This window comes from Astyanax mexicanus, chromosome 7, assembly GCF_023375975.1.
Source record: "Astyanax mexicanus isolate ESR-SI-001 chromosome 7, AstMex3_surface, whole genome shotgun sequence".
Taxonomy (NCBI): Eukaryota; Metazoa; Chordata; class Actinopteri; order Characiformes; family Acestrorhamphidae; genus Astyanax; species Astyanax mexicanus.
The window spans coordinates 4,880,710-4,897,957 of NC_064414.1; the positions used below are offsets into that span (position 1 = coordinate 4,880,710).

The window sequence follows — 17,248 nt, forward strand, 5'->3', positions numbered from 1 at the left end:
CATTGTAAGGGTTTGTCCTGCCAGCAGAGGGCGAACATAAAAATGCAAATAGGTGATCAGCGCCAACAAGGCACACCTGCTGGCACTGGTATATAAGGCCATGGAAAGCAGTGCCTCCTTGTCACACCTTAGTAGAGGGGTGACCGGTAACAGAGAGTGTTGAAGTGACAAGAAGAAAGAAAAAAATAAATAAAAATAAATAGAATTAAAGGAAAAAAGAAGGAAAAATGAAATCTCAAAAGAAAGTAAAAAAAAAAAGATCTCAAAAAAAGCAAAAGCCTTAAACAAGCAACGAGTTCTCAAAAGAAAGCCACAAAAAACATCTCAAAATAAAGCAAAAAAGAAGAGATTTTTTTCTCATTATAGTTTTTGTTGGTCATGGAAATTTGTCTTAAAGACATGGAAAAATCATGAAAACGTGTTATTTAAACAGTGTATGAACCCTGCTGCTAAACAATTAGCAAAAGTAATATTAATTTGTAAAAAACAATTAGTTCTTTAAATAGTTAATGGAAATGTTTCTAACAAATGTGGTCGGTTGAGTCTCTGCATATTTTTCTGGCTTTTATTTTATTTAATTGTTTTTATTTTATTTTTTTTCCTCCCGTATCTCTGTGTGTTGTGGGTCTGCTGGGAGAAGGGGGCGGGTCTAAGAGAGAGGAGAGTGAGGGGAAAAGCCAGTCTGAGAGGAAAGTTCTTAGTAGAGTTGTCTCTGTGGCCAACGGAGAAAAGCACAGTCCTGCAGTTGTGTTTTCAGCTCAATATCACGGTAAACTGTGAATTCGCTGCTGTGAGAGTGTAATATGAGTGAAATGACGGTAATGTTCTGTTATCACTTGTGTTTTACTGCGTGTAGGGATGAGTTTAAGCCTCATTTACGTGCAGGTTAACCTTGCCTAGCATAGCACCGAGCCTCGTGGGGATAGATAGCAAACACTGGACATGTTTGGGTAGAAAAGCCGAGTTTTATCGTGTCCGACCCGAGCTCAGAACCTCGCCTGTTCTTCAGACACTAAAACACCAGGTTAACTAGCGGTTATCCCATCCGTCCAGCCAAACTTTCACCAGCACCGCGTGGGAGACTGAACTGTTAGCCTAGCCACCCAAGCTAACACCGCTGCCGTAGATGCAGAGAGAGAGAGAGTACTGAGATAGACGGGGTTGCCAGGTCCAACAAAAATATCCAGCCAAAAGACACAAAACTTTTTTTAATATTCCAAAGGCGTAAAATCCAAGGCAACACCACTCTTTTTGGCGTTTTTTTAGTATCCTAAAAAAAACGCAGTGTACATTAAATCGTAAAAAAGCTAGAAATAGCACCAAATTTAAAATAAATACTCTCGGTGGGATATATGGAAAGCTTGCATGAATATATCAGGATAGAGTTAATGTACACTTAATGCTAAAAAGGGGTGATTATAACCCGTTTTTTTTATTAATTTTTTTTATTATTATTATTAACTGCACTTTACACATTTGTAACACTCATCAACACATACAAAAATAACAAAGACAGAGGGCTCAGATTGTGGAATGCACCCAAGTAAAACTTACTAGAACTACCATAAAACACACAAACGTAAAATGTTTTTACGTACGTAAACATGAGGAATGACATTTGACTGATTCAAGATTCAAGATTTTTATTGTCACAGAGTACAGGTGTACATGTGAATGGAAAAATTGGGTGCAAATTCCCACCAATGTGCAGAGAACAGTATTTACAAGAAGAAGAATAAAATAAACAATATATAAAATAAGACGTACAGATACCTTTACAGTATAAACAATATACACAGGATACTCTATAACGATACACATAACTTACACTACAGACAAATATTGCACAGAAATATGTTAAGTAAGACTGAATAAGTAATTATACAATGCTATGTAGATATGCAGATATCTAGAGTGTGTGTGGAAGTGAGGAAATAGTCCAATAGGTGACAGAATAACTATGAGTAAGTTCAGGTAAGGAATGAGTTGAGTGGGAAGAGCAGGGTTCAGAATGCTATATAATATAGTAAAGTCTGATAGATAGACTGAGTTTAAAAATTTGGCTTTGACTTTGAAAATCTCAGAGTTAGGGCAAACTACAGCATGTTCAGCGGACAGGCTCATAAAATGGACTGTAGTAATTTTGTGACTGGTCATTTTGTGAGCCTAAAACACTGAACTGTTTTATTCAGTGTGGGGTGATATGTATCATCACCACTAGATGGCAGTATAGTCTTTTATCAGAAATGTCTCTTTTTTACTTCTAAACAGTTAAATTGTATTATACTACACACCAATCAAGCATAGCACCTCCTTGTTTCTATGTCGATAATCCATTGTTCATCTCCACTGAGCATATAGGACACTTTCTATTTCTGTAATTACAGATGGTATTGTATTTTTTGCTCTATAAGTCGCCACCTGGGTTTAACTAAGTAAATGATGTGGGGTTGGTTGATGCTGCAGTTTGTCTGCAGGTTTAGGTTCAGCAACAGTATGTGCTGAAAGAATGAGGTCAGCTGACTACCTGAATATACTGAATATAGACCAGCTTATTCCATCAATTGGGTTTTTATTCCCCCTGATCTTATTCCAAGATGACAATGCCAAGATTCATGGGGCTGGAATTGTGAAAGAGTGATTCAGGGAGCATGAGATCATTTTCACACATGGATTGAGAGAGAGTTCAACACAGAGTCCAGACCTTAACCTCATTGAGAATCTTTGGGATTTTGCTGTTATGTATTTAGATTTATTTATTTATTTATTTATTTTCCAGTTACAATCTGGAGACCAGCGGCTGGAATACGGTTCCAAGTGACAGTAGTCCAGCGCAGCAGTATGGACACTCTCTGGCATCAAATCAGGTGCATATAGTATAGGGTTCCTGTACTGTCCCCTTACAAACATACCACCCAGTGTGTTGTCACATGACCCCTCCGCATCCACTCTGAGACATGGAATCATCATGGAAGAGAGCAACTAGGCAGCACAAGTAGTTTCTACAAAAGAGAAATGCGTTTATTAAATAGGGAAAATATTTTGAATTAATCTTGATATGATTTTATGGTTATATTTCCCAGCACTGGTATTAAGGTCATGCTAGGGATTAACAGGGAAGGAACAGTAATATCAAACAGAAATAAAAATGATGTAAGATAAGTCAAATTAGGCCTTGGGCCTTATTTTTCACACTATAGGACTAAGCCACTTTAAATAATTTAATTTTCCTAAAAATCAGCAGTGCACCTTATAATCTGTTGCACCTTTTGAATAAACTCTACAGATCAGGTATTAAGGAGCAGTAAAGACACTCAAATATTACATTTAAAATTATTTGTTTTATTAGTAGGTATGGCAGGCCAGCATGTAAGTTTAATTTTTACAAGGACTAAACAACAAGCATACACATGCTGTACCTATATCCATATACACACACACACCCCTGTAGTCCAAATGACTAAACAAGAGAGCCAATGAACAACTGTAGGAAACTACAACCAATAATCATATATATTTAGAGCAAATGCACACTCGAACTCAACATATAAATGTCCAGAAAAGTAATTTGATTAATTCTTTGAAGTATGTACAAATATATACAGCAGATCTTCCTTTTTTCCACCCATCTTTTTCTCACTGATTCATAGAAAAGGGACTTCTTTAACTCCATCCAGGTCATCTTCTTAATTATGCCCTTATCTCTGTATAGAGAGTATACTTTAGATGGGCAGTAAATGTATTTCACTGCCACTCCAGGGAAGCCTGTGTGAATGCGTGGGCTGTTTGTTCCCTGTTTCAGTTCCTTGTGGCAGAAAATGCAGCAGCAGCCTGTTTGTTGGGAATCTGGCCTTTTTCTTTCTTTTTTCCCTCCACCCGTAACTTGGTGCCCACCAGCTCCCTCTGAAAAAATTCTGTCTCTGCAAATTGTTCAAAAGGCATTTTGGGGTTAAAGAGTCCCTCAGCAGCACGACTTTAATGCACCCTCCTTGAGCAATAGCACACAGGCCCTTATTGGAAGAAAAGGTGGATGAAGGATCCATCTGTCTCATATAGACACTTCAGCTGTTAACATGCAAGATAAGTCTTTGTCCGTGTTCTGCCCCTGTTGTCCGTGACTTGCCAACTCGACAGACAGGTAACACAGGTGGACTGGATAAAAGTAGGAAACAAAGGTATCTTTAATGTTTTACTTGTAAATCCAAATCCAACACCAATTTTTGAAATTGAAACAGAAACAATAAGTGCACCTCAACTCATCCATCACACTTTCAGATGACCTTCTTCTTGTAAGTCAGGAAAGCAGGCAGAATGTTGGTAAACCGCTTAGGCAGCTTCTTCAGCCATCGTGGATTGTCAGCAAACCAGTTCCTTGGACATGCTTTGCAGCAGAGTCGTGAGGACAATATATAATATTGACCGCTGGTGCCAACAATCAACCGAAGCCTGCCCACACCAGCAGAGACCACCTGCGGATGAGAACAGCCATTGAGACAAAATGTCTAATTTACTACTCAGCATTCTGAGAATATGGCTCAATAATCAAGCATGCATTCAAAGGGTTAGTACCAATTTGTTTTTAATACAAGACATATGAAGAGAATAATACATACTTGCCCTCATTGAAGTTGAAATCAGTTCATCATGGTAGAAATCATTTCATAGTCCTTAGGACAGTTAGTATAACACCAGCACACATTCATATTGTTTGAGACACAGGGCCAAAACACAAATAACAGAACAGTTTAAGGCAAGGTTCAGTTTTGGAGGACAATTCATTACGTAAAAAGGATGGTACTGCAGTCCTGAAACATTTTATGTCAAAAACCTGTTTTTGGTCCTGGTGTGACAGCAAGTGTTAGCACAGCATCTGTTAACACACAGACACAGAAAAATAAATAGGGGAGACATCAGACACTAAATATATACTCATGAACTCTGACATTGTCTCAGTGTAGTAGCTGTGTGCTTACAGCTCTCCATTTGTAGCTTAGAGGGGAAAATGCTCAACATTGCCTTCTCCAGCTCTTCATCCTCCTCCATCACTGTGGTGCAGACAAGAATGAGAGTGTACAATATATATATATATATATATATATATATATATATATATATATATATATATATGAGAATAAAGAACACTGTATTGCATTCACAAAGTAAGTGAATAAAAATATGAATAAAATAATGTACCCAGGGGTTCAGCAGGTGTCCCTGTGGCGTGGTCAACAGAAGCCGATTGCTGCCTCTTCCTCAGGTACTGCTGAAGTTTGTACATACGTGTACCTACAACACAGCTCTTCCTAAGGACAAAGTCTGAGTATCCATCAGCTCTGCTTTCCCAAATCTCCTTCCAGGTGCTCTTAGCTCGAGATCCAAAGCCAACCAGCTGGTCATCTTCTGATGAGACCGCAGTGACTGCCACTCCACTGGCCTCATAGCGAAGAACAGACTGGATCTCTTTAAAACTGAGAGCATAATGGACAAATGACTGTAGGCTGTCCTTGCTATGCCCCTCAGTCACAGAAAGCCCTAAAGCCTCTTCCTTCTGGAGGTTCTTGATGAGGTACATAGTGTACCCTACATCATTCTCCAAAAGCCACTGAAAAGACTTGCCCTTATATTTCCCAAACTGCAGGATGTATTGTCCCAGCACCTCGTTCCTGTCTGACGCATCCCCTCCTCTCTGACGGACCACAGCCAGAGCTTTCTCCCGCACAAGGTCCTCCCTCATGGATGCAGTCTTGTCCTGCAGAGTGGGGTTGCCCTTAATGTGTTTGGCTTCTTTGGACGGCTCCTGGAGGAGAAATTCAAGTGGTCCCTTGTGTAACACAACATGGGGTTTCCCCCGGAAGAACACCACTTTCTTTTGCATCTACCACCTACCATAAATAAAAACACAATTTTAAGTTTATTTCAAGAAAATATTGTAAGATGATACTTGTGACAAATACTGATTTTACAGGGATTTTTTCAAATCACATTTGGTAACCACGTAATTAGTAGTGGAAAGTAAAAAAGTAAATGTATTGTGTTACTATAATCAAGTAGTTTATTTGAGTATCTTTACTGAAATATTTCCATTTTGGATGACAGATGGAATCTGTGGGGATGAGGTTAATACAAACAGTGACTGACCATCACATCAAAGCATCAGAGAACACAGTATAGTATAGTAGGAAGCACAGAGAGAACACAGACACGAGGAGTAAATCAACTCAAAACGTACCTTTATTTGGCTTTAAACCCTTCACCACACCCAACAGAACTCAAATAAACATACCGCGGTCCAAACGGGGCTCTAGTCGTGTTCTTTAAAGTCTTTTTAGTGGTCCCTTTTGCCTCAGCCCTCCAATCACTAGCAAAGTGTCACAAGTGTGAACTGAGGTTGCGTTTTTATACCTGTTCCAGCTGGCTGCTCAATCAGCCCAGATGCAGATCAGCTGGGACAGGTAGGACTGTGCGTCACATACGTGTATGCAGTTCTAGACAGCATGTGTCTTGTTTCTAAATAATTGTTTTTACAAACAAATTTTATTTTTCATCCACCACTGCGTGCACGATCGTGCGGGTCAGGGTCATCATATAACAGGAAAGTGCATTAAGTTGTTTTACCTCCCGCGTGGCAGGCGAGAATTCTACCACTGAACCACCAATGCCTGCTTCCACCCTTTACACATGTCATCCAACTGTGACTGTACCTGGCACAATTGAAATGTATCCTGTGCACTAGCACAAACAAAAATTATACTGTGCATTGGCCGGGAATCGAACCCGGGCCTCCCGCGTGGCAGGCGAGAATTCTACCACTGAACCACCAATGCCTGCTTCCGTTCTTTACACATGTAATCCAACTGTGACTGTACCTGGCACAATTGAAATGTATCCTGTGCACCGGCACAAACAAAAATTATACTGTGCATTGGCCGGGAATCGAACCCGGGCCTCCCGCGTGGCAGGCGAGAATTCTACCACTGAACCACCAATGCCTGCTTCCAACCTTTACACATGTCATCCAACTGTGACTGTACCTTGCACAATTGAAATGTATCCTGTGCACCAGCACAAACAAAAGTTATACTGTGCATTGGCCGGGAATCGAACCCAGGCCTCCCGCGTGGCAGGCGAGAATTCTACCACTGAACCACCAATGCCTGCTTCCACCCTTTACACATGTCATCCAACTGTGACTGTACCTGGCACAATTGAAATGTATCCTGTGCACTAGCGCAAACAAAAATTATACTGTGCATTGGCCGGGAATCGAACCCGGGCCTCCCGCGTGGCAGGCGAGAATTCTACCACTGAACCACCAATGCCTGCTTCCAACCTTTACACATGTCATCCAACTGTGACTGTACCTGCCACAATCCAAATGTATCCTGTGCACTAGCACAAACAAATATTATACTGTGCATTGTCCGTGAATCGAACCCGGGCCTCCCGCGTGGCAGGCGAGAATTCTACCACTGAACCACCAATGCCTGCTTCCAACCTTTACACATGTCATCCAACTGTGACTGTACCTGGCACAATCCAAATGTATCCTGTGCACTAGCACAAACAAATATACTGTGCATTGGCCGGGAATCGAACCCGGGTCTCCCGCGTGGCAGGTGAGAATTCTACCACTGAACCACCAATGCCTGCTTCCAAACTTTACACATGTCATCCAACTGTGACTGTACCTGGCACAATTGAAATGTATCCTGTGCACTGGAACAAACAAAAATTGTATTGTGCATTGGCCGGGAATCGAACCCGGGCCTCCCGCGTGGCAGGCGAGAATTCTACCACTGAACCACCAATGCCTGCTTCCACCCTTTGCACATGTCATCCAACTGTGACTGTACCTTGCACAATTGAAATGTATCCTGTGCACCAGCACAAACAAAAATTATACTGTGCATTGGGCGGGAATCTAACCCGGGCCTCCCGCGTGGCAGGCGAGAATTCTACCACTGAACCACCAATGCCTGCTTCCAAACTTTACACATGTCATCCAACTGTGACTGTACCTGGCACAATGCAAATGTATCCTGTGCACTGGCACAAACAAAAATTATACTGTGCATTGGCCGGGAATCGACTCCAGCCCTCCGCGTTGCAGGCGAGAATTCTACCCCTGAACCACCAATGCCTGCTTCCACCCTTTACACATGTCATCCAACTGTGACTGTACCTGGCACAATTGAAATGTATCCTGTGCACTAGCGCAAACAAAAATCATACTGTGCATTGGCCAGGAATCGAACCCGGGCCTCCCGCGTGGCAGGCGAGAATTCTACCACTGAACCACCAATGCCTGCTTCCACCCTTTACACATGTCATCCAACTGTGACTGTACCTGGCACAATGCAAATGTATCCTGTGCACTGGCACAAACTAAAATTCTACTGTGCATTTGCCGGGAATCGAACCCGGGCCTCCCGCGTGGCAGGCGAGAATTCTACCACTGAACCACCAATGCCTGCTTCCACCCTTTACACATGTCATCCGACTGTGACTGTACCTGGCACAGTTGAAATGTATCCTGTGCACCAGCACAAACAAAAATTATACTGTGCATTGGCCGGGAATCGAACCCGGGCCTCCCGCGTGGCAGGCGAGAATTCTACCACTGAACCACCAATGCCTGCTTCCAACCTTTACACATGTCATCCAACTGTGACTGTACCTTGCACAATTGAAATGTATCCTGTGCACCAGCACAAACAAAAATTATACTGTGCATTGGCCGGGAATCGAACCCGGGCCTCCCGCGTGGCAGGTGAGAATTCTACCACTGAACCACCAATGCCTGCTTCCAACCTTTACACATGTCATCCAACTGTGACTGTACCTTGCACAATTGAAATGTATCCTGTGCACCAGCACAAACAAAAATTATACTGTGCATTGGCCGGGAATCGACTCCGGCCCTCCGCGTGGCAGGCGAGAATTCTACCACTGAACCACCAATGCCTGCTTCCGCCCTTTGCACATGTCATCCAACTGTGACTGTACCTGGCACAATTGAAATGTATCCTGTGCACCAGCACAAACAAAAATTATACTGTGCATTGGCCGGGAATCGAACCCGGGCCTCCCGCGTGGCAGGCGAGAATTCTACCACTGAACCACCAATGCCTGCTTCCACCCTTTGCACATGTCATCCAACTGTGACTGTAGCTTGCACAATTGAAATGTATCCTGTGCACCAGCACAAACAAAAGTTATACTGTGCATTGGCCGGGAATCGAACCCGGGCCTCCCGCGTGGCAGGCGAGAATTCTACCACTGAACCACCAATGCCTGCTTCCACCCTTTGCACATGTCATCCAACTGTGACTGTACCTTGCACAATTGAAATGTATCCTGTGCACCAGCACAAACAAAAGTTATACTGTGCATTGGCCGGGAATCGAACCCAGGCCTCCCGCGTGGCAGGCGAGAATTCTACCACTGAACCACCAATGCCTGCTTCCACCCTTTACACATGTCATCCAACAATGACTGTACATGGCACAATTGAAATGTATCCTGTGCACTGGCACAAACAAACATTATACTGTGCATTGGCCGGGAATCGAACCCGGGCCTCCCGCGTGGCAGGCGAGAATTCTACCACTGAACCACCAATGCCTGCTTCCAACCTTTACACATGTCATCCAACTGTGACTGTACCTTGCACAATTGAAATGTATCCTGTGCACCAGCACAAACAAAAATTATACTGTGCATTGGCCGGGAATCGAACCCGGGCCTCCCGCGTGGCAGGCGAGAATTCTACCACTGAACCACCAATGCCTGCTTCCACCCTTTACACATGTCATCCAACTGTGACTGTACCTGGCACAATTGAAATGTATCCTGTGCACTAGCACAAACAAAAATTATACTGTGCATTGGCCGGGAATCGAACCCGGGCCTCCCGCGTGGCAGGCGAGAATTCTACCACTGAACCACCAATGCCGGCTTCCAAACTTTACACGTCATCCAACTGTGACTGTACCTGGCACAATGCAAACGTATCCAGTGCACTGGCACAAACAAAAATTATACTGTGCATTGGCCGGGAATCGACTCCGGCCTCCCGCGTGGCAGTCGAGAATTCTACCACTGAACCACCAATGCCTGCTTCAAAACTTTACACATGTCATCCAACTGTGACTGTACCTGGCACAATGCAAATGTATCCTGTGCACTGGCACAAACAAAAATTATACTGTGCATTGGCCGGGAATCGACTCCGGCCCTCCGCGTGGCAGGCGAGAATTCTACCACTGAACCACCAACAAAAATTATACTGTGCATTGGCCGGGAATCGAACCCGGGCCTCCCGCGTGGCAGGCGAGAATTCTACCACTGAACCACCAATGCCTGCTTCCACCCTTTGCACATGTCATCCAACTGTGACTGTACCTTGCACAATTGAAATGTATCCTGTGCACCAGCACAAACAAAAGTTATACTGTGCATTGGCCGGGAATCGAACCCGGGCCTCCCGCGTGGCAGGCGAGAATTCTACCACTGAAACACCAATGCCTGCTTCCAGCCTTTACACATGTCATCCAACTGTGACTGTACCTTGCACAATTGAAATGTATCCTGTGCACCAGCACAAACAAAAGTTATACTGTGCATTGGCCGGGAATCGAACCCGGGCCTCCCGCGTGGCAGGCGAGAATTCTACCACTGAACCACCAATGCCTGCTTCCACCCTTTACACATGTCATCCAACTGTGACTGTACCTGGCACAATTGAAATGTATCCTGTGCACTAGCGCAAACAAACATTATACTGTGCATTGGCCGGGAATCGAACCCGGGCCTCCCGCGTGGCAGGCAAGAATTCTACCACTGAACCACCAATGCCTGCTTCCACCCTTTACACATGTCATCCAACTGTGACTGTACCTTGCACAATTGAAATGTATCCTGTGCACCAGCACAAACAAAAGTTATACTGTGCATTGGCCGGGAATCGAACCCGGGCCTCCCGCGTGGCAGGCGAGAATTCTACCACTGAACCACCAATGCCTGCTTCCACCCTTTACACATGTCATCCAACTGTGACTGTACCTGGCACAATTGAAATGTATCCTGTGCACTAGCGCAAACAAACATTATACTGTGCATAGGCCGGGAATCGAACCCGGGCCTCCCGCGTGGCAGGCAAGAATTCTACCACTGAACCACCAATGCCTGCTTCCACCCTTTACACATGTCATCCAACTGTGACTGTACCTGGCACAATTGAAATGTATCCTGTGCACTAGCGCAAACAAACATTATACTGTGCATAGGCCGGGAATCGAACCCGGGCCTCCCGCGTGGCAGACGAGAATTCTACCACTGAACCACCAATGCCTGCTTCCAACCTTTACACATGTCATCCAACTGTGACTGTAGCTTGCACAATTGAAATGTATCCTGTGCACCAGCACAAACAAAAATTATACTGTGCATTGGCCGGGAATCGAACCCGGGCCTCCCGCGTGGCAGGCGAGAATTCTACCACTGAACCACCAATGCCTGCTTCCAACCTTTACACATGTCATCCAACTGTGACTGTACCTTGCACAATTTGAAATGTATCCTGTGCACCAGCACAAACAAAAATTATACTGTGCATTGGCCGGGAATCGAACCCGGGCCTCCCGCGTGGCAGGCGAGAATTCTACCACTGAACCACCAATGCCGGCTTCCAAACTTTGCACATGTCATCCAACTGTGACTGTACCTTGCACAATTGAAATGTATCCTGTGCACCAGCACAAACAAAAATTATACTGTGCATTGGCCGGGAATCGACTCCGGCCCTCCGCGTGGCAGGCGAGAATTCTACCACTGAACCACCAACAAAAATTATACTGTGCATTGGCCGGGAATCGAACCCGGGCCTCCCGCGTGGCAGGCGAGAATTCTACCACTGAACCACCAATGCCTGCTTCCACCCTTTGCACATGTCATCCAACTGTGACTGTACCTTGCACAATTGAAATGTATCCTGTGCACCAGCACAAACAAAAGTTATACTGTGCATTGGCCGGGAATCGAACCCGGGCCTCCCGCGTGGCAGGCGAGAATTCTACCACTGAACCACCAATGCCTGCTTCCACCCTTTACACATGTCATCCAACAATGACTGTACATGGCACAATTGAAATGTATCCTGTGCACTAGCGCAAACAAAAATCATACTGTGCATTGGCCGGGAATCGAACCCGGGCCTCCCGCGTGGCAGGCGAGAATTCTACCACTGAACCACCAATGCCTGCTTCCAACCTTTACACATGTCATCCAACTGTGACTGTACCTTGCACAATTGAAATGTATCCTGTGCACTAGCGCAAACAAAAATCATACTGTGCATTGGCCGGGAATCGAACCCGGGCCTCCCGCGTGGCAGGCGACAATTCTACCACTGAACTACCAATGCCTGCTTCCACCCTTTACACATGTCATCCGACTGTGACTGTACCTGGCACAATTGAAATGTATCCTGTGCACCAGCACAAACAAAAGTTATACTGTGCATTGGCCGGGAATCGAACCCGGGCCTCCCGCGTGGCAGGCGAGAATTCTACCACTGAACCACCAATGCCTGCTTCCACCCTTTACACATGTCATCCGACTGTGACTGTACCTTGCACAATTGAAATGTATCCTGTGCACCAGCACAAACAAAAATTATACTGTGCATTGGCCGGGAATCGAACCCGGGCCTCCCGCGTGGCAGGCGAGAATTCTACCACTGAACCACCAACAAAAATTACACTGTGCATTGGCCGGGAATCGAACCCGGGACTCCCGCGTGGCAGGCGAGAATTCTACCACTGAACCACCAATGCCTGCTTCCACCCTTTGCACATGTCATCCAACTGTGACTGTACCTTGCACAATTGAAATGTATCCTGTGCACCAGCACAAACAAAAGTTATACTGTGCATTGGCCGGGAATCGAACCCGGGCCTCCCGCGTGGCAGGCGAGAATTCTACCACTGAACCACCAATGCCTGCTTCCACCCTTTACACATGTCATCCAACAATGACTGTACATGGCACAATTGAAATGTATCCTGTGCACTGGCACAAACAAAAATTATACTGTGCATTGGCCGGGAATCGACTCCGGCCCTCCGCGTGGCAGGCGAGAATTCTACCACTGAATCACCAACAAAAGTTATAGTGTGCATTGGCCGGGAATCGAACCCGGGCCTCCCGCGTGGCAGGCGAGAATTCTACCACTGAACCACCAATGCCTGCTTCCACCCTTTACACATGTCATCCGACTGTGACTGTACCTGGCACAATTGAAATGCATCCTGTGCACTGGCACAAACAAACATTATACTGTGCATTGGCCGGGAATCGAACCCGGGCCTCCCGCGTGGCAGGCGAGAATTCTACCACTGAACCACCAATGCCTGCTTCTAACCTTTACACATGTCATCCAACTGTGACTGTACCTTGCACAATTGAAATGTATCCTGTGCACCAGCACAAACAAAAATTATACTGTGCATTGGCCGGGAATCGAACCCGGGCCTCCCGCGTGGCAGGCGAGAATTCTACCACTGAACCACCAATGCCGGCTTCCAAACTTTGCACATGTCATCCAACTGTGACTGTACCTTGCACAATTGAAATGTATCCTGTGCACCAGCACAAACAAAAATTATACTGTGCATTGGCCGGGAATCGACTCCGGCCCTCCGCGTGGCAGGCGAGAATTCTACCACTGAACCACCAACAAAAATTATACTGTGCATTGGCCGGGAATCGAACCCGGGCCTCCCGCGTGGCAGGCGAGAATTCTACCACTGAACCACCAATGCCTGCTTCCACCCTTTGCACATGTCATCCAACTGTGACTGTACCTTGCACAATTGAAATGTATCCTGTGCACCAGCACAAACAAAAGTTATACTGTGCATTGGCCGGGAATCGAACCCGGGCCTCCCGCGTGGCAGGCGAGAATTCTACCACTGAACCACCAATGCCTGCTTCCACCCTTTACACATGTCATCCAACAATGACTGTACATGGCACAATTGAAATGTATCCTGTGCACTAGCGCAAACAAAAATCATACTGTGCATTGGCCGGGAATCGAACCCGGGCCTCCCGCGTGGCAGGCGAGAATTCTACCACTGAACCACCAATGCCTGCTTCCAACCTTTACACATGTCATCCAACTGTGACTGTACCTTGCACAATTGAAATGTATCCTGTGCACTAGCGCAAACAAAAATCATACTGTGCATTGGCCGGGAATCGAACCCGGGCCTCCCGCGTGGCAGGCGAGAATTCTACCACTGAACTACCAATGCCTGCTTCCACCCTTTACACATGTCATCCGACTGTGACTGTACCTGGCACAATTGAAATGTATCCTGTGCACCAGCACAAACAAAAGTTATACTGTGCATTGGCCGGGAATCGAACCCGGGCCTCCCGCGTGGCAGGCGAGAATTCTACCACTGAACCACCAATGCCTGCTTCCACCCTTTACACATGTCATCCGACTGTGACTGTACCTTGCACAATTGAAATGTATCCTGTGCACCAGCACAAACAAAAATTATACTGTGCATTGGCCGGGAATCGAACCCGGGCCTCCCGCGTGGCAGGCGAGAATTCTACCACTGAACCACCAATGCCTGCTTCCACCCTTTACACATGTCATCCAACTGTGACTGTACCTGGCACAATTGAAATGTATCCTGTGCACTAGCACAAACAAAAATTATACTGTGCATTGGCCGGGAATCGAACCCGGGCCTCCCGCGTGGCAGGCGAGAATTCTACCACTGAACCACCAATGCCGGCTTCCAAACTTTACACGTCATCCAACTGTGACTGTACCTGGCACAATGCAAACGTATCCTGTGCACTGGCACAAACAAAAATTATACTGTGCATTGGCCGGGAATCGACTCCGGCCTCCCGCGTGGCAGGCGAGAATTCTACCACTGAACCACCAATGCCTGCTTCAAAACTTTACACATGTCATCCAACTGTGACTGTACCTGGCACAATGCAAATGTATCCTGTGCACTGGCACAAACAAAAATTATACTGTGCATTGGCCGGGAATCGACTCCGGCCCTCCGCGTGGCAGGCGAGAATTCTACCACTGAACCACCAACAAAAATTATACTGTGCATTGGCCGGGAATCGAACCCGGGCCTCCCGCGTGGCAGGCGAGAATTCTACCACTGAACCACCAATGCCTGCTTCCACCCTTTGCACATGTCATCCAACTGTGACTGTACCTTGCACAATTGAAATGTATCCTGTGCACCAGCACAAACAAAAGTTATACTGTGCATTGGCCGGGAATCGAACCCGGGCCTCCCGCGTGGCAGGCGAGAATTCTACCACTGAACCACCAATGCCTGCTTCCACCCTTTACACATGTCATCCGACTGTGACTGTACCTGGCACAATTGAAATGTATCCTGTGCACTGGCACAAACAAACATTATACTGTGCATTGGCCGGGAATCAAACCCGGGCCTCCCGCGTGGCAGGCGAGAATTCTACCACTGAACCACCAATGCCTGCTTCCAACCTTTACACATGTCATCCAACTGTGACTGTACCTTGCACAATTGAAATGTATCCTGTGCACCAGCACAAACAAAAATTATACTGTGCATTGGCCGGGAATCGAACCCGGGCCTCCCGCGTGGCAGGCGAGAATTCTACCACTGTACCACCAATGCCTGCTTCCACCCTTTACACATGTAATCCAACTGTGACTGTACCTGGCACAATTGAAATGTATCCTGTGCACTAGCACAAACAAAAATTATACTGTGCATTGGCCGGGAATCGAACCCGGGCCTCCCGCATGGCAGGCGATAATTCTACCACTGAACCACCAATACCTGCTTCCACCCTTTGCACATGTCATCCAACTGTGACTGTAGCTTGCACAATTGAAATGTATCCTGTGCACCAGCACAAACAAAAGTTATACTGTGCATTGGCCGGGAATCGAACCCGGGCCTCCCGCGTGGTAGGCGAGAATTCTACCACTGAACCACCAATGCCTGCTTCCACCCTTTACACATGTCATCCAACTGTGACTGTACCTGGCACAATTGAAATGTATCCTGTGCACTAGCGCAAACAAACATTATACTGTGCATTGGCCGGGAATCGAACCCGGGCCTCCCGTGTGGCAGACGAGAATTCTACCACTGAACCACCAATGCCTGCTTCCAACCTTTACACATGTCATCCAACTGTGACTGTACCTTGCACAATTGAAATGTATCCTGTGCACCAGCACAAACAAAAGTTATACTGTGCATTGGCCGGGAATCGAACCCGGGCCTCCCGCGTGGCAGGCGAGAATTCTACCACTGAACCACCAATGCCTGCTTCCACCCTTTGCACATGTCATCCAACTGTGACTGTACCTTGCACAATTGAAATGTATCCTGTGCACCAGCACAAACAAAAGTTATACTGTGCATTGGCCGGGAATCGAACCCGGGCCTCCCGCGTGGCAGGCGAGAATTCTACCACTGAACCACCAATGCCTGCTTCCACCCTTTACACATGTCATCCGACTGTGACTGTACCTGGCACAATTGAAATGTATCCTGTGCACTGGCACAAACAAACATTATACTGTGCATTGGCCGGGAATCGAACCCGGGCCTCCCGCGTGGCAGGCGAGAATTCTACCACTGAACCACCAATGCCTGCTTCCACCCTTTACACATGTCATCCAACTGTGACTGTACCTGGCACAATTGAAATGTATCCTGTGCACTAGCGCAAACAAACATTATACTGTGCATTGGCCGGGAATCGAACCCGGGCCTCCCGTGTGGCAGACGAGAATTCTACCACTGAACCACCAATGCCTGCTTCCAACCTTTACACATGTCATCCAACTGTGACTGTACCTGGCACAATTGAAATGTATCCTGTGCACCAGCACATACAAAAGTTATACTGTGCATTGGCCGGGAATCGAACCCAGGCCTCCCGCGTGGCAGGCAAGAATTCTACCACTGAACCACCAATGCCTGCTTCCACCCTTTGCACATGTCATCCAACTGTGACTGTACCTTGCACAATTGAAATGTATCCTGTGCACCAGCACAAACAAAAGTTATACTGTGCATTGGCCGGGAATCGAACCCGGGCCTCCCGCGTGGCAGGCGAGAATTCTACCACTGAACCACCAATGCCTGCTTCCACCCTTTACACATGTCATCCAACTGTGACTGTACCTGGC

General features: G+C 46.3%; 1 protein-coding gene and 57 non-coding genes across 58 annotated transcripts; all 58 read right to left on the reverse strand.

The window, feature by feature from the left end:
• Nucleotides 1-4,929: 4,929 nt before the first annotated feature.
• Nucleotides 4,930-5,875, reverse strand: LOC125802983 (uncharacterized). The gene is made up of 2 exons (XM_049481566.1): nucleotides 5,194-5,875; nucleotides 4,930-5,045 (listed from the first exon to the last, which is right to left on the reverse strand). The coding sequence occupies exons 1-2, from the start codon at nucleotides 5,873-5,875 to the stop codon at nucleotides 4,930-4,932; spliced, it is 798 nt and encodes a 265-aa protein (XP_049337523.1).
• Nucleotides 5,876-6,753: 878 nt separating this feature from the next.
• Nucleotides 6,754-6,824, reverse strand: trnag-gcc (transfer RNA glycine (anticodon GCC)). Its single transcript has one exon. It is a non-coding gene; the product is annotated as a tRNA-Gly (tRNA).
• A 94-nt stretch (nucleotides 6,825-6,918) lies between these two features.
• On the reverse strand, nucleotides 6,919-6,989 carry trnag-gcc (transfer RNA glycine (anticodon GCC)). The gene has a single exon. It is a non-coding gene; the product is annotated as a tRNA-Gly (tRNA).
• A 94-nt stretch (nucleotides 6,990-7,083) lies between these two features.
• On the reverse strand, nucleotides 7,084-7,154 carry trnag-gcc (transfer RNA glycine (anticodon GCC)). The gene has a single exon. It is a non-coding gene; the product is annotated as a tRNA-Gly (tRNA).
• A 94-nt stretch (nucleotides 7,155-7,248) lies between these two features.
• On the reverse strand, nucleotides 7,249-7,319 carry trnag-gcc (transfer RNA glycine (anticodon GCC)). Its single transcript has one exon. It is a non-coding gene; the product is annotated as a tRNA-Gly (tRNA).
• A 94-nt stretch (nucleotides 7,320-7,413) lies between these two features.
• On the reverse strand, nucleotides 7,414-7,484 carry trnag-gcc (transfer RNA glycine (anticodon GCC)). The gene has a single exon. It is a non-coding gene; the product is annotated as a tRNA-Gly (tRNA).
• Nucleotides 7,485-7,575: 91 nt separating this feature from the next.
• On the reverse strand, nucleotides 7,576-7,646 carry trnag-gcc (transfer RNA glycine (anticodon GCC)). The gene has a single exon. It is a non-coding gene; the product is annotated as a tRNA-Gly (tRNA).
• A 94-nt stretch (nucleotides 7,647-7,740) lies between these two features.
• Nucleotides 7,741-7,811, reverse strand: trnag-gcc (transfer RNA glycine (anticodon GCC)). The gene has a single exon. It is a non-coding gene; the product is annotated as a tRNA-Gly (tRNA).
• Nucleotides 7,812-7,905: 94 nt separating this feature from the next.
• trnag-gcc (transfer RNA glycine (anticodon GCC)) lies at nucleotides 7,906-7,976 on the reverse strand. Its single transcript has one exon. It is a non-coding gene; the product is annotated as a tRNA-Gly (tRNA).
• A 258-nt stretch (nucleotides 7,977-8,234) lies between these two features.
• Nucleotides 8,235-8,305, reverse strand: trnag-gcc (transfer RNA glycine (anticodon GCC)). Its single transcript has one exon. It is a non-coding gene; the product is annotated as a tRNA-Gly (tRNA).
• A 94-nt stretch (nucleotides 8,306-8,399) lies between these two features.
• trnag-gcc (transfer RNA glycine (anticodon GCC)) lies at nucleotides 8,400-8,470 on the reverse strand. The gene has a single exon. It is a non-coding gene; the product is annotated as a tRNA-Gly (tRNA).
• Nucleotides 8,471-8,564: 94 nt separating this feature from the next.
• trnag-gcc (transfer RNA glycine (anticodon GCC)) lies at nucleotides 8,565-8,635 on the reverse strand. Its single transcript has one exon. It is a non-coding gene; the product is annotated as a tRNA-Gly (tRNA).
• Nucleotides 8,636-8,729: 94 nt separating this feature from the next.
• On the reverse strand, nucleotides 8,730-8,800 carry trnag-gcc (transfer RNA glycine (anticodon GCC)). The gene has a single exon. It is a non-coding gene; the product is annotated as a tRNA-Gly (tRNA).
• A 258-nt stretch (nucleotides 8,801-9,058) lies between these two features.
• Nucleotides 9,059-9,129, reverse strand: trnag-gcc (transfer RNA glycine (anticodon GCC)). The gene has a single exon. It is a non-coding gene; the product is annotated as a tRNA-Gly (tRNA).
• Nucleotides 9,130-9,223: 94 nt separating this feature from the next.
• trnag-gcc (transfer RNA glycine (anticodon GCC)) lies at nucleotides 9,224-9,294 on the reverse strand. The gene has a single exon. It is a non-coding gene; the product is annotated as a tRNA-Gly (tRNA).
• A 94-nt stretch (nucleotides 9,295-9,388) lies between these two features.
• trnag-gcc (transfer RNA glycine (anticodon GCC)) lies at nucleotides 9,389-9,459 on the reverse strand. The gene has a single exon. It is a non-coding gene; the product is annotated as a tRNA-Gly (tRNA).
• A 94-nt stretch (nucleotides 9,460-9,553) lies between these two features.
• Nucleotides 9,554-9,624, reverse strand: trnag-gcc (transfer RNA glycine (anticodon GCC)). The gene has a single exon. It is a non-coding gene; the product is annotated as a tRNA-Gly (tRNA).
• A 94-nt stretch (nucleotides 9,625-9,718) lies between these two features.
• Nucleotides 9,719-9,789, reverse strand: trnag-gcc (transfer RNA glycine (anticodon GCC)). The gene has a single exon. It is a non-coding gene; the product is annotated as a tRNA-Gly (tRNA).
• A 94-nt stretch (nucleotides 9,790-9,883) lies between these two features.
• On the reverse strand, nucleotides 9,884-9,954 carry trnag-gcc (transfer RNA glycine (anticodon GCC)). Its single transcript has one exon. It is a non-coding gene; the product is annotated as a tRNA-Gly (tRNA).
• A 337-nt stretch (nucleotides 9,955-10,291) lies between these two features.
• trnag-gcc (transfer RNA glycine (anticodon GCC)) lies at nucleotides 10,292-10,362 on the reverse strand. The gene has a single exon. It is a non-coding gene; the product is annotated as a tRNA-Gly (tRNA).
• Nucleotides 10,363-10,456: 94 nt separating this feature from the next.
• Nucleotides 10,457-10,527, reverse strand: trnag-gcc (transfer RNA glycine (anticodon GCC)). Its single transcript has one exon. It is a non-coding gene; the product is annotated as a tRNA-Gly (tRNA).
• A 94-nt stretch (nucleotides 10,528-10,621) lies between these two features.
• On the reverse strand, nucleotides 10,622-10,692 carry trnag-gcc (transfer RNA glycine (anticodon GCC)). Its single transcript has one exon. It is a non-coding gene; the product is annotated as a tRNA-Gly (tRNA).
• Nucleotides 10,693-10,786: 94 nt separating this feature from the next.
• On the reverse strand, nucleotides 10,787-10,857 carry trnag-gcc (transfer RNA glycine (anticodon GCC)). Its single transcript has one exon. It is a non-coding gene; the product is annotated as a tRNA-Gly (tRNA).
• Nucleotides 10,858-10,951: 94 nt separating this feature from the next.
• Nucleotides 10,952-11,022, reverse strand: trnag-gcc (transfer RNA glycine (anticodon GCC)). The gene has a single exon. It is a non-coding gene; the product is annotated as a tRNA-Gly (tRNA).
• Nucleotides 11,023-11,116: 94 nt separating this feature from the next.
• Nucleotides 11,117-11,187, reverse strand: trnag-gcc (transfer RNA glycine (anticodon GCC)). The gene has a single exon. It is a non-coding gene; the product is annotated as a tRNA-Gly (tRNA).
• Nucleotides 11,188-11,281: 94 nt separating this feature from the next.
• Nucleotides 11,282-11,352, reverse strand: trnag-gcc (transfer RNA glycine (anticodon GCC)). Its single transcript has one exon. It is a non-coding gene; the product is annotated as a tRNA-Gly (tRNA).
• Nucleotides 11,353-11,446: 94 nt separating this feature from the next.
• trnag-gcc (transfer RNA glycine (anticodon GCC)) lies at nucleotides 11,447-11,517 on the reverse strand. Its single transcript has one exon. It is a non-coding gene; the product is annotated as a tRNA-Gly (tRNA).
• A 95-nt stretch (nucleotides 11,518-11,612) lies between these two features.
• trnag-gcc (transfer RNA glycine (anticodon GCC)) lies at nucleotides 11,613-11,683 on the reverse strand. Its single transcript has one exon. It is a non-coding gene; the product is annotated as a tRNA-Gly (tRNA).
• A 175-nt stretch (nucleotides 11,684-11,858) lies between these two features.
• On the reverse strand, nucleotides 11,859-11,929 carry trnag-gcc (transfer RNA glycine (anticodon GCC)). The gene has a single exon. It is a non-coding gene; the product is annotated as a tRNA-Gly (tRNA).
• Nucleotides 11,930-12,023: 94 nt separating this feature from the next.
• On the reverse strand, nucleotides 12,024-12,094 carry trnag-gcc (transfer RNA glycine (anticodon GCC)). The gene has a single exon. It is a non-coding gene; the product is annotated as a tRNA-Gly (tRNA).
• Nucleotides 12,095-12,188: 94 nt separating this feature from the next.
• Nucleotides 12,189-12,259, reverse strand: trnag-gcc (transfer RNA glycine (anticodon GCC)). The gene has a single exon. It is a non-coding gene; the product is annotated as a tRNA-Gly (tRNA).
• A 94-nt stretch (nucleotides 12,260-12,353) lies between these two features.
• On the reverse strand, nucleotides 12,354-12,424 carry trnag-gcc (transfer RNA glycine (anticodon GCC)). Its single transcript has one exon. It is a non-coding gene; the product is annotated as a tRNA-Gly (tRNA).
• Nucleotides 12,425-12,518: 94 nt separating this feature from the next.
• On the reverse strand, nucleotides 12,519-12,589 carry trnag-gcc (transfer RNA glycine (anticodon GCC)). The gene has a single exon. It is a non-coding gene; the product is annotated as a tRNA-Gly (tRNA).
• Nucleotides 12,590-12,765: 176 nt separating this feature from the next.
• trnag-gcc (transfer RNA glycine (anticodon GCC)) lies at nucleotides 12,766-12,836 on the reverse strand. Its single transcript has one exon. It is a non-coding gene; the product is annotated as a tRNA-Gly (tRNA).
• Nucleotides 12,837-12,930: 94 nt separating this feature from the next.
• trnag-gcc (transfer RNA glycine (anticodon GCC)) lies at nucleotides 12,931-13,001 on the reverse strand. The gene has a single exon. It is a non-coding gene; the product is annotated as a tRNA-Gly (tRNA).
• Nucleotides 13,002-13,176: 175 nt separating this feature from the next.
• trnag-gcc (transfer RNA glycine (anticodon GCC)) lies at nucleotides 13,177-13,247 on the reverse strand. Its single transcript has one exon. It is a non-coding gene; the product is annotated as a tRNA-Gly (tRNA).
• A 94-nt stretch (nucleotides 13,248-13,341) lies between these two features.
• trnag-gcc (transfer RNA glycine (anticodon GCC)) lies at nucleotides 13,342-13,412 on the reverse strand. Its single transcript has one exon. It is a non-coding gene; the product is annotated as a tRNA-Gly (tRNA).
• A 94-nt stretch (nucleotides 13,413-13,506) lies between these two features.
• trnag-gcc (transfer RNA glycine (anticodon GCC)) lies at nucleotides 13,507-13,577 on the reverse strand. The gene has a single exon. It is a non-coding gene; the product is annotated as a tRNA-Gly (tRNA).
• A 175-nt stretch (nucleotides 13,578-13,752) lies between these two features.
• On the reverse strand, nucleotides 13,753-13,823 carry trnag-gcc (transfer RNA glycine (anticodon GCC)). The gene has a single exon. It is a non-coding gene; the product is annotated as a tRNA-Gly (tRNA).
• Nucleotides 13,824-13,917: 94 nt separating this feature from the next.
• trnag-gcc (transfer RNA glycine (anticodon GCC)) lies at nucleotides 13,918-13,988 on the reverse strand. The gene has a single exon. It is a non-coding gene; the product is annotated as a tRNA-Gly (tRNA).
• Nucleotides 13,989-14,082: 94 nt separating this feature from the next.
• trnag-gcc (transfer RNA glycine (anticodon GCC)) lies at nucleotides 14,083-14,153 on the reverse strand. Its single transcript has one exon. It is a non-coding gene; the product is annotated as a tRNA-Gly (tRNA).
• A 94-nt stretch (nucleotides 14,154-14,247) lies between these two features.
• Nucleotides 14,248-14,318, reverse strand: trnag-gcc (transfer RNA glycine (anticodon GCC)). Its single transcript has one exon. It is a non-coding gene; the product is annotated as a tRNA-Gly (tRNA).
• Nucleotides 14,319-14,412: 94 nt separating this feature from the next.
• trnag-gcc (transfer RNA glycine (anticodon GCC)) lies at nucleotides 14,413-14,483 on the reverse strand. The gene has a single exon. It is a non-coding gene; the product is annotated as a tRNA-Gly (tRNA).
• Nucleotides 14,484-14,577: 94 nt separating this feature from the next.
• On the reverse strand, nucleotides 14,578-14,648 carry trnag-gcc (transfer RNA glycine (anticodon GCC)). Its single transcript has one exon. It is a non-coding gene; the product is annotated as a tRNA-Gly (tRNA).
• Nucleotides 14,649-14,742: 94 nt separating this feature from the next.
• On the reverse strand, nucleotides 14,743-14,813 carry trnag-gcc (transfer RNA glycine (anticodon GCC)). Its single transcript has one exon. It is a non-coding gene; the product is annotated as a tRNA-Gly (tRNA).
• Nucleotides 14,814-15,150: 337 nt separating this feature from the next.
• On the reverse strand, nucleotides 15,151-15,221 carry trnag-gcc (transfer RNA glycine (anticodon GCC)). The gene has a single exon. It is a non-coding gene; the product is annotated as a tRNA-Gly (tRNA).
• A 94-nt stretch (nucleotides 15,222-15,315) lies between these two features.
• On the reverse strand, nucleotides 15,316-15,386 carry trnag-gcc (transfer RNA glycine (anticodon GCC)). Its single transcript has one exon. It is a non-coding gene; the product is annotated as a tRNA-Gly (tRNA).
• A 94-nt stretch (nucleotides 15,387-15,480) lies between these two features.
• trnag-gcc (transfer RNA glycine (anticodon GCC)) lies at nucleotides 15,481-15,551 on the reverse strand. Its single transcript has one exon. It is a non-coding gene; the product is annotated as a tRNA-Gly (tRNA).
• A 94-nt stretch (nucleotides 15,552-15,645) lies between these two features.
• trnag-gcc (transfer RNA glycine (anticodon GCC)) lies at nucleotides 15,646-15,716 on the reverse strand. Its single transcript has one exon. It is a non-coding gene; the product is annotated as a tRNA-Gly (tRNA).
• Nucleotides 15,717-15,810: 94 nt separating this feature from the next.
• trnag-gcc (transfer RNA glycine (anticodon GCC)) lies at nucleotides 15,811-15,881 on the reverse strand. The gene has a single exon. It is a non-coding gene; the product is annotated as a tRNA-Gly (tRNA).
• A 94-nt stretch (nucleotides 15,882-15,975) lies between these two features.
• Nucleotides 15,976-16,046, reverse strand: trnag-gcc (transfer RNA glycine (anticodon GCC)). Its single transcript has one exon. It is a non-coding gene; the product is annotated as a tRNA-Gly (tRNA).
• A 94-nt stretch (nucleotides 16,047-16,140) lies between these two features.
• On the reverse strand, nucleotides 16,141-16,211 carry trnag-gcc (transfer RNA glycine (anticodon GCC)). Its single transcript has one exon. It is a non-coding gene; the product is annotated as a tRNA-Gly (tRNA).
• Nucleotides 16,212-16,305: 94 nt separating this feature from the next.
• On the reverse strand, nucleotides 16,306-16,376 carry trnag-gcc (transfer RNA glycine (anticodon GCC)). The gene has a single exon. It is a non-coding gene; the product is annotated as a tRNA-Gly (tRNA).
• A 94-nt stretch (nucleotides 16,377-16,470) lies between these two features.
• trnag-gcc (transfer RNA glycine (anticodon GCC)) lies at nucleotides 16,471-16,541 on the reverse strand. The gene has a single exon. It is a non-coding gene; the product is annotated as a tRNA-Gly (tRNA).
• Nucleotides 16,542-16,635: 94 nt separating this feature from the next.
• trnag-gcc (transfer RNA glycine (anticodon GCC)) lies at nucleotides 16,636-16,706 on the reverse strand. Its single transcript has one exon. It is a non-coding gene; the product is annotated as a tRNA-Gly (tRNA).
• Nucleotides 16,707-16,800: 94 nt separating this feature from the next.
• On the reverse strand, nucleotides 16,801-16,871 carry trnag-gcc (transfer RNA glycine (anticodon GCC)). Its single transcript has one exon. It is a non-coding gene; the product is annotated as a tRNA-Gly (tRNA).
• A 94-nt stretch (nucleotides 16,872-16,965) lies between these two features.
• trnag-gcc (transfer RNA glycine (anticodon GCC)) lies at nucleotides 16,966-17,036 on the reverse strand. Its single transcript has one exon. It is a non-coding gene; the product is annotated as a tRNA-Gly (tRNA).
• Nucleotides 17,037-17,130: 94 nt separating this feature from the next.
• Nucleotides 17,131-17,201, reverse strand: trnag-gcc (transfer RNA glycine (anticodon GCC)). Its single transcript has one exon. It is a non-coding gene; the product is annotated as a tRNA-Gly (tRNA).
• Nucleotides 17,202-17,248: the final 47 nt, after the last annotated feature.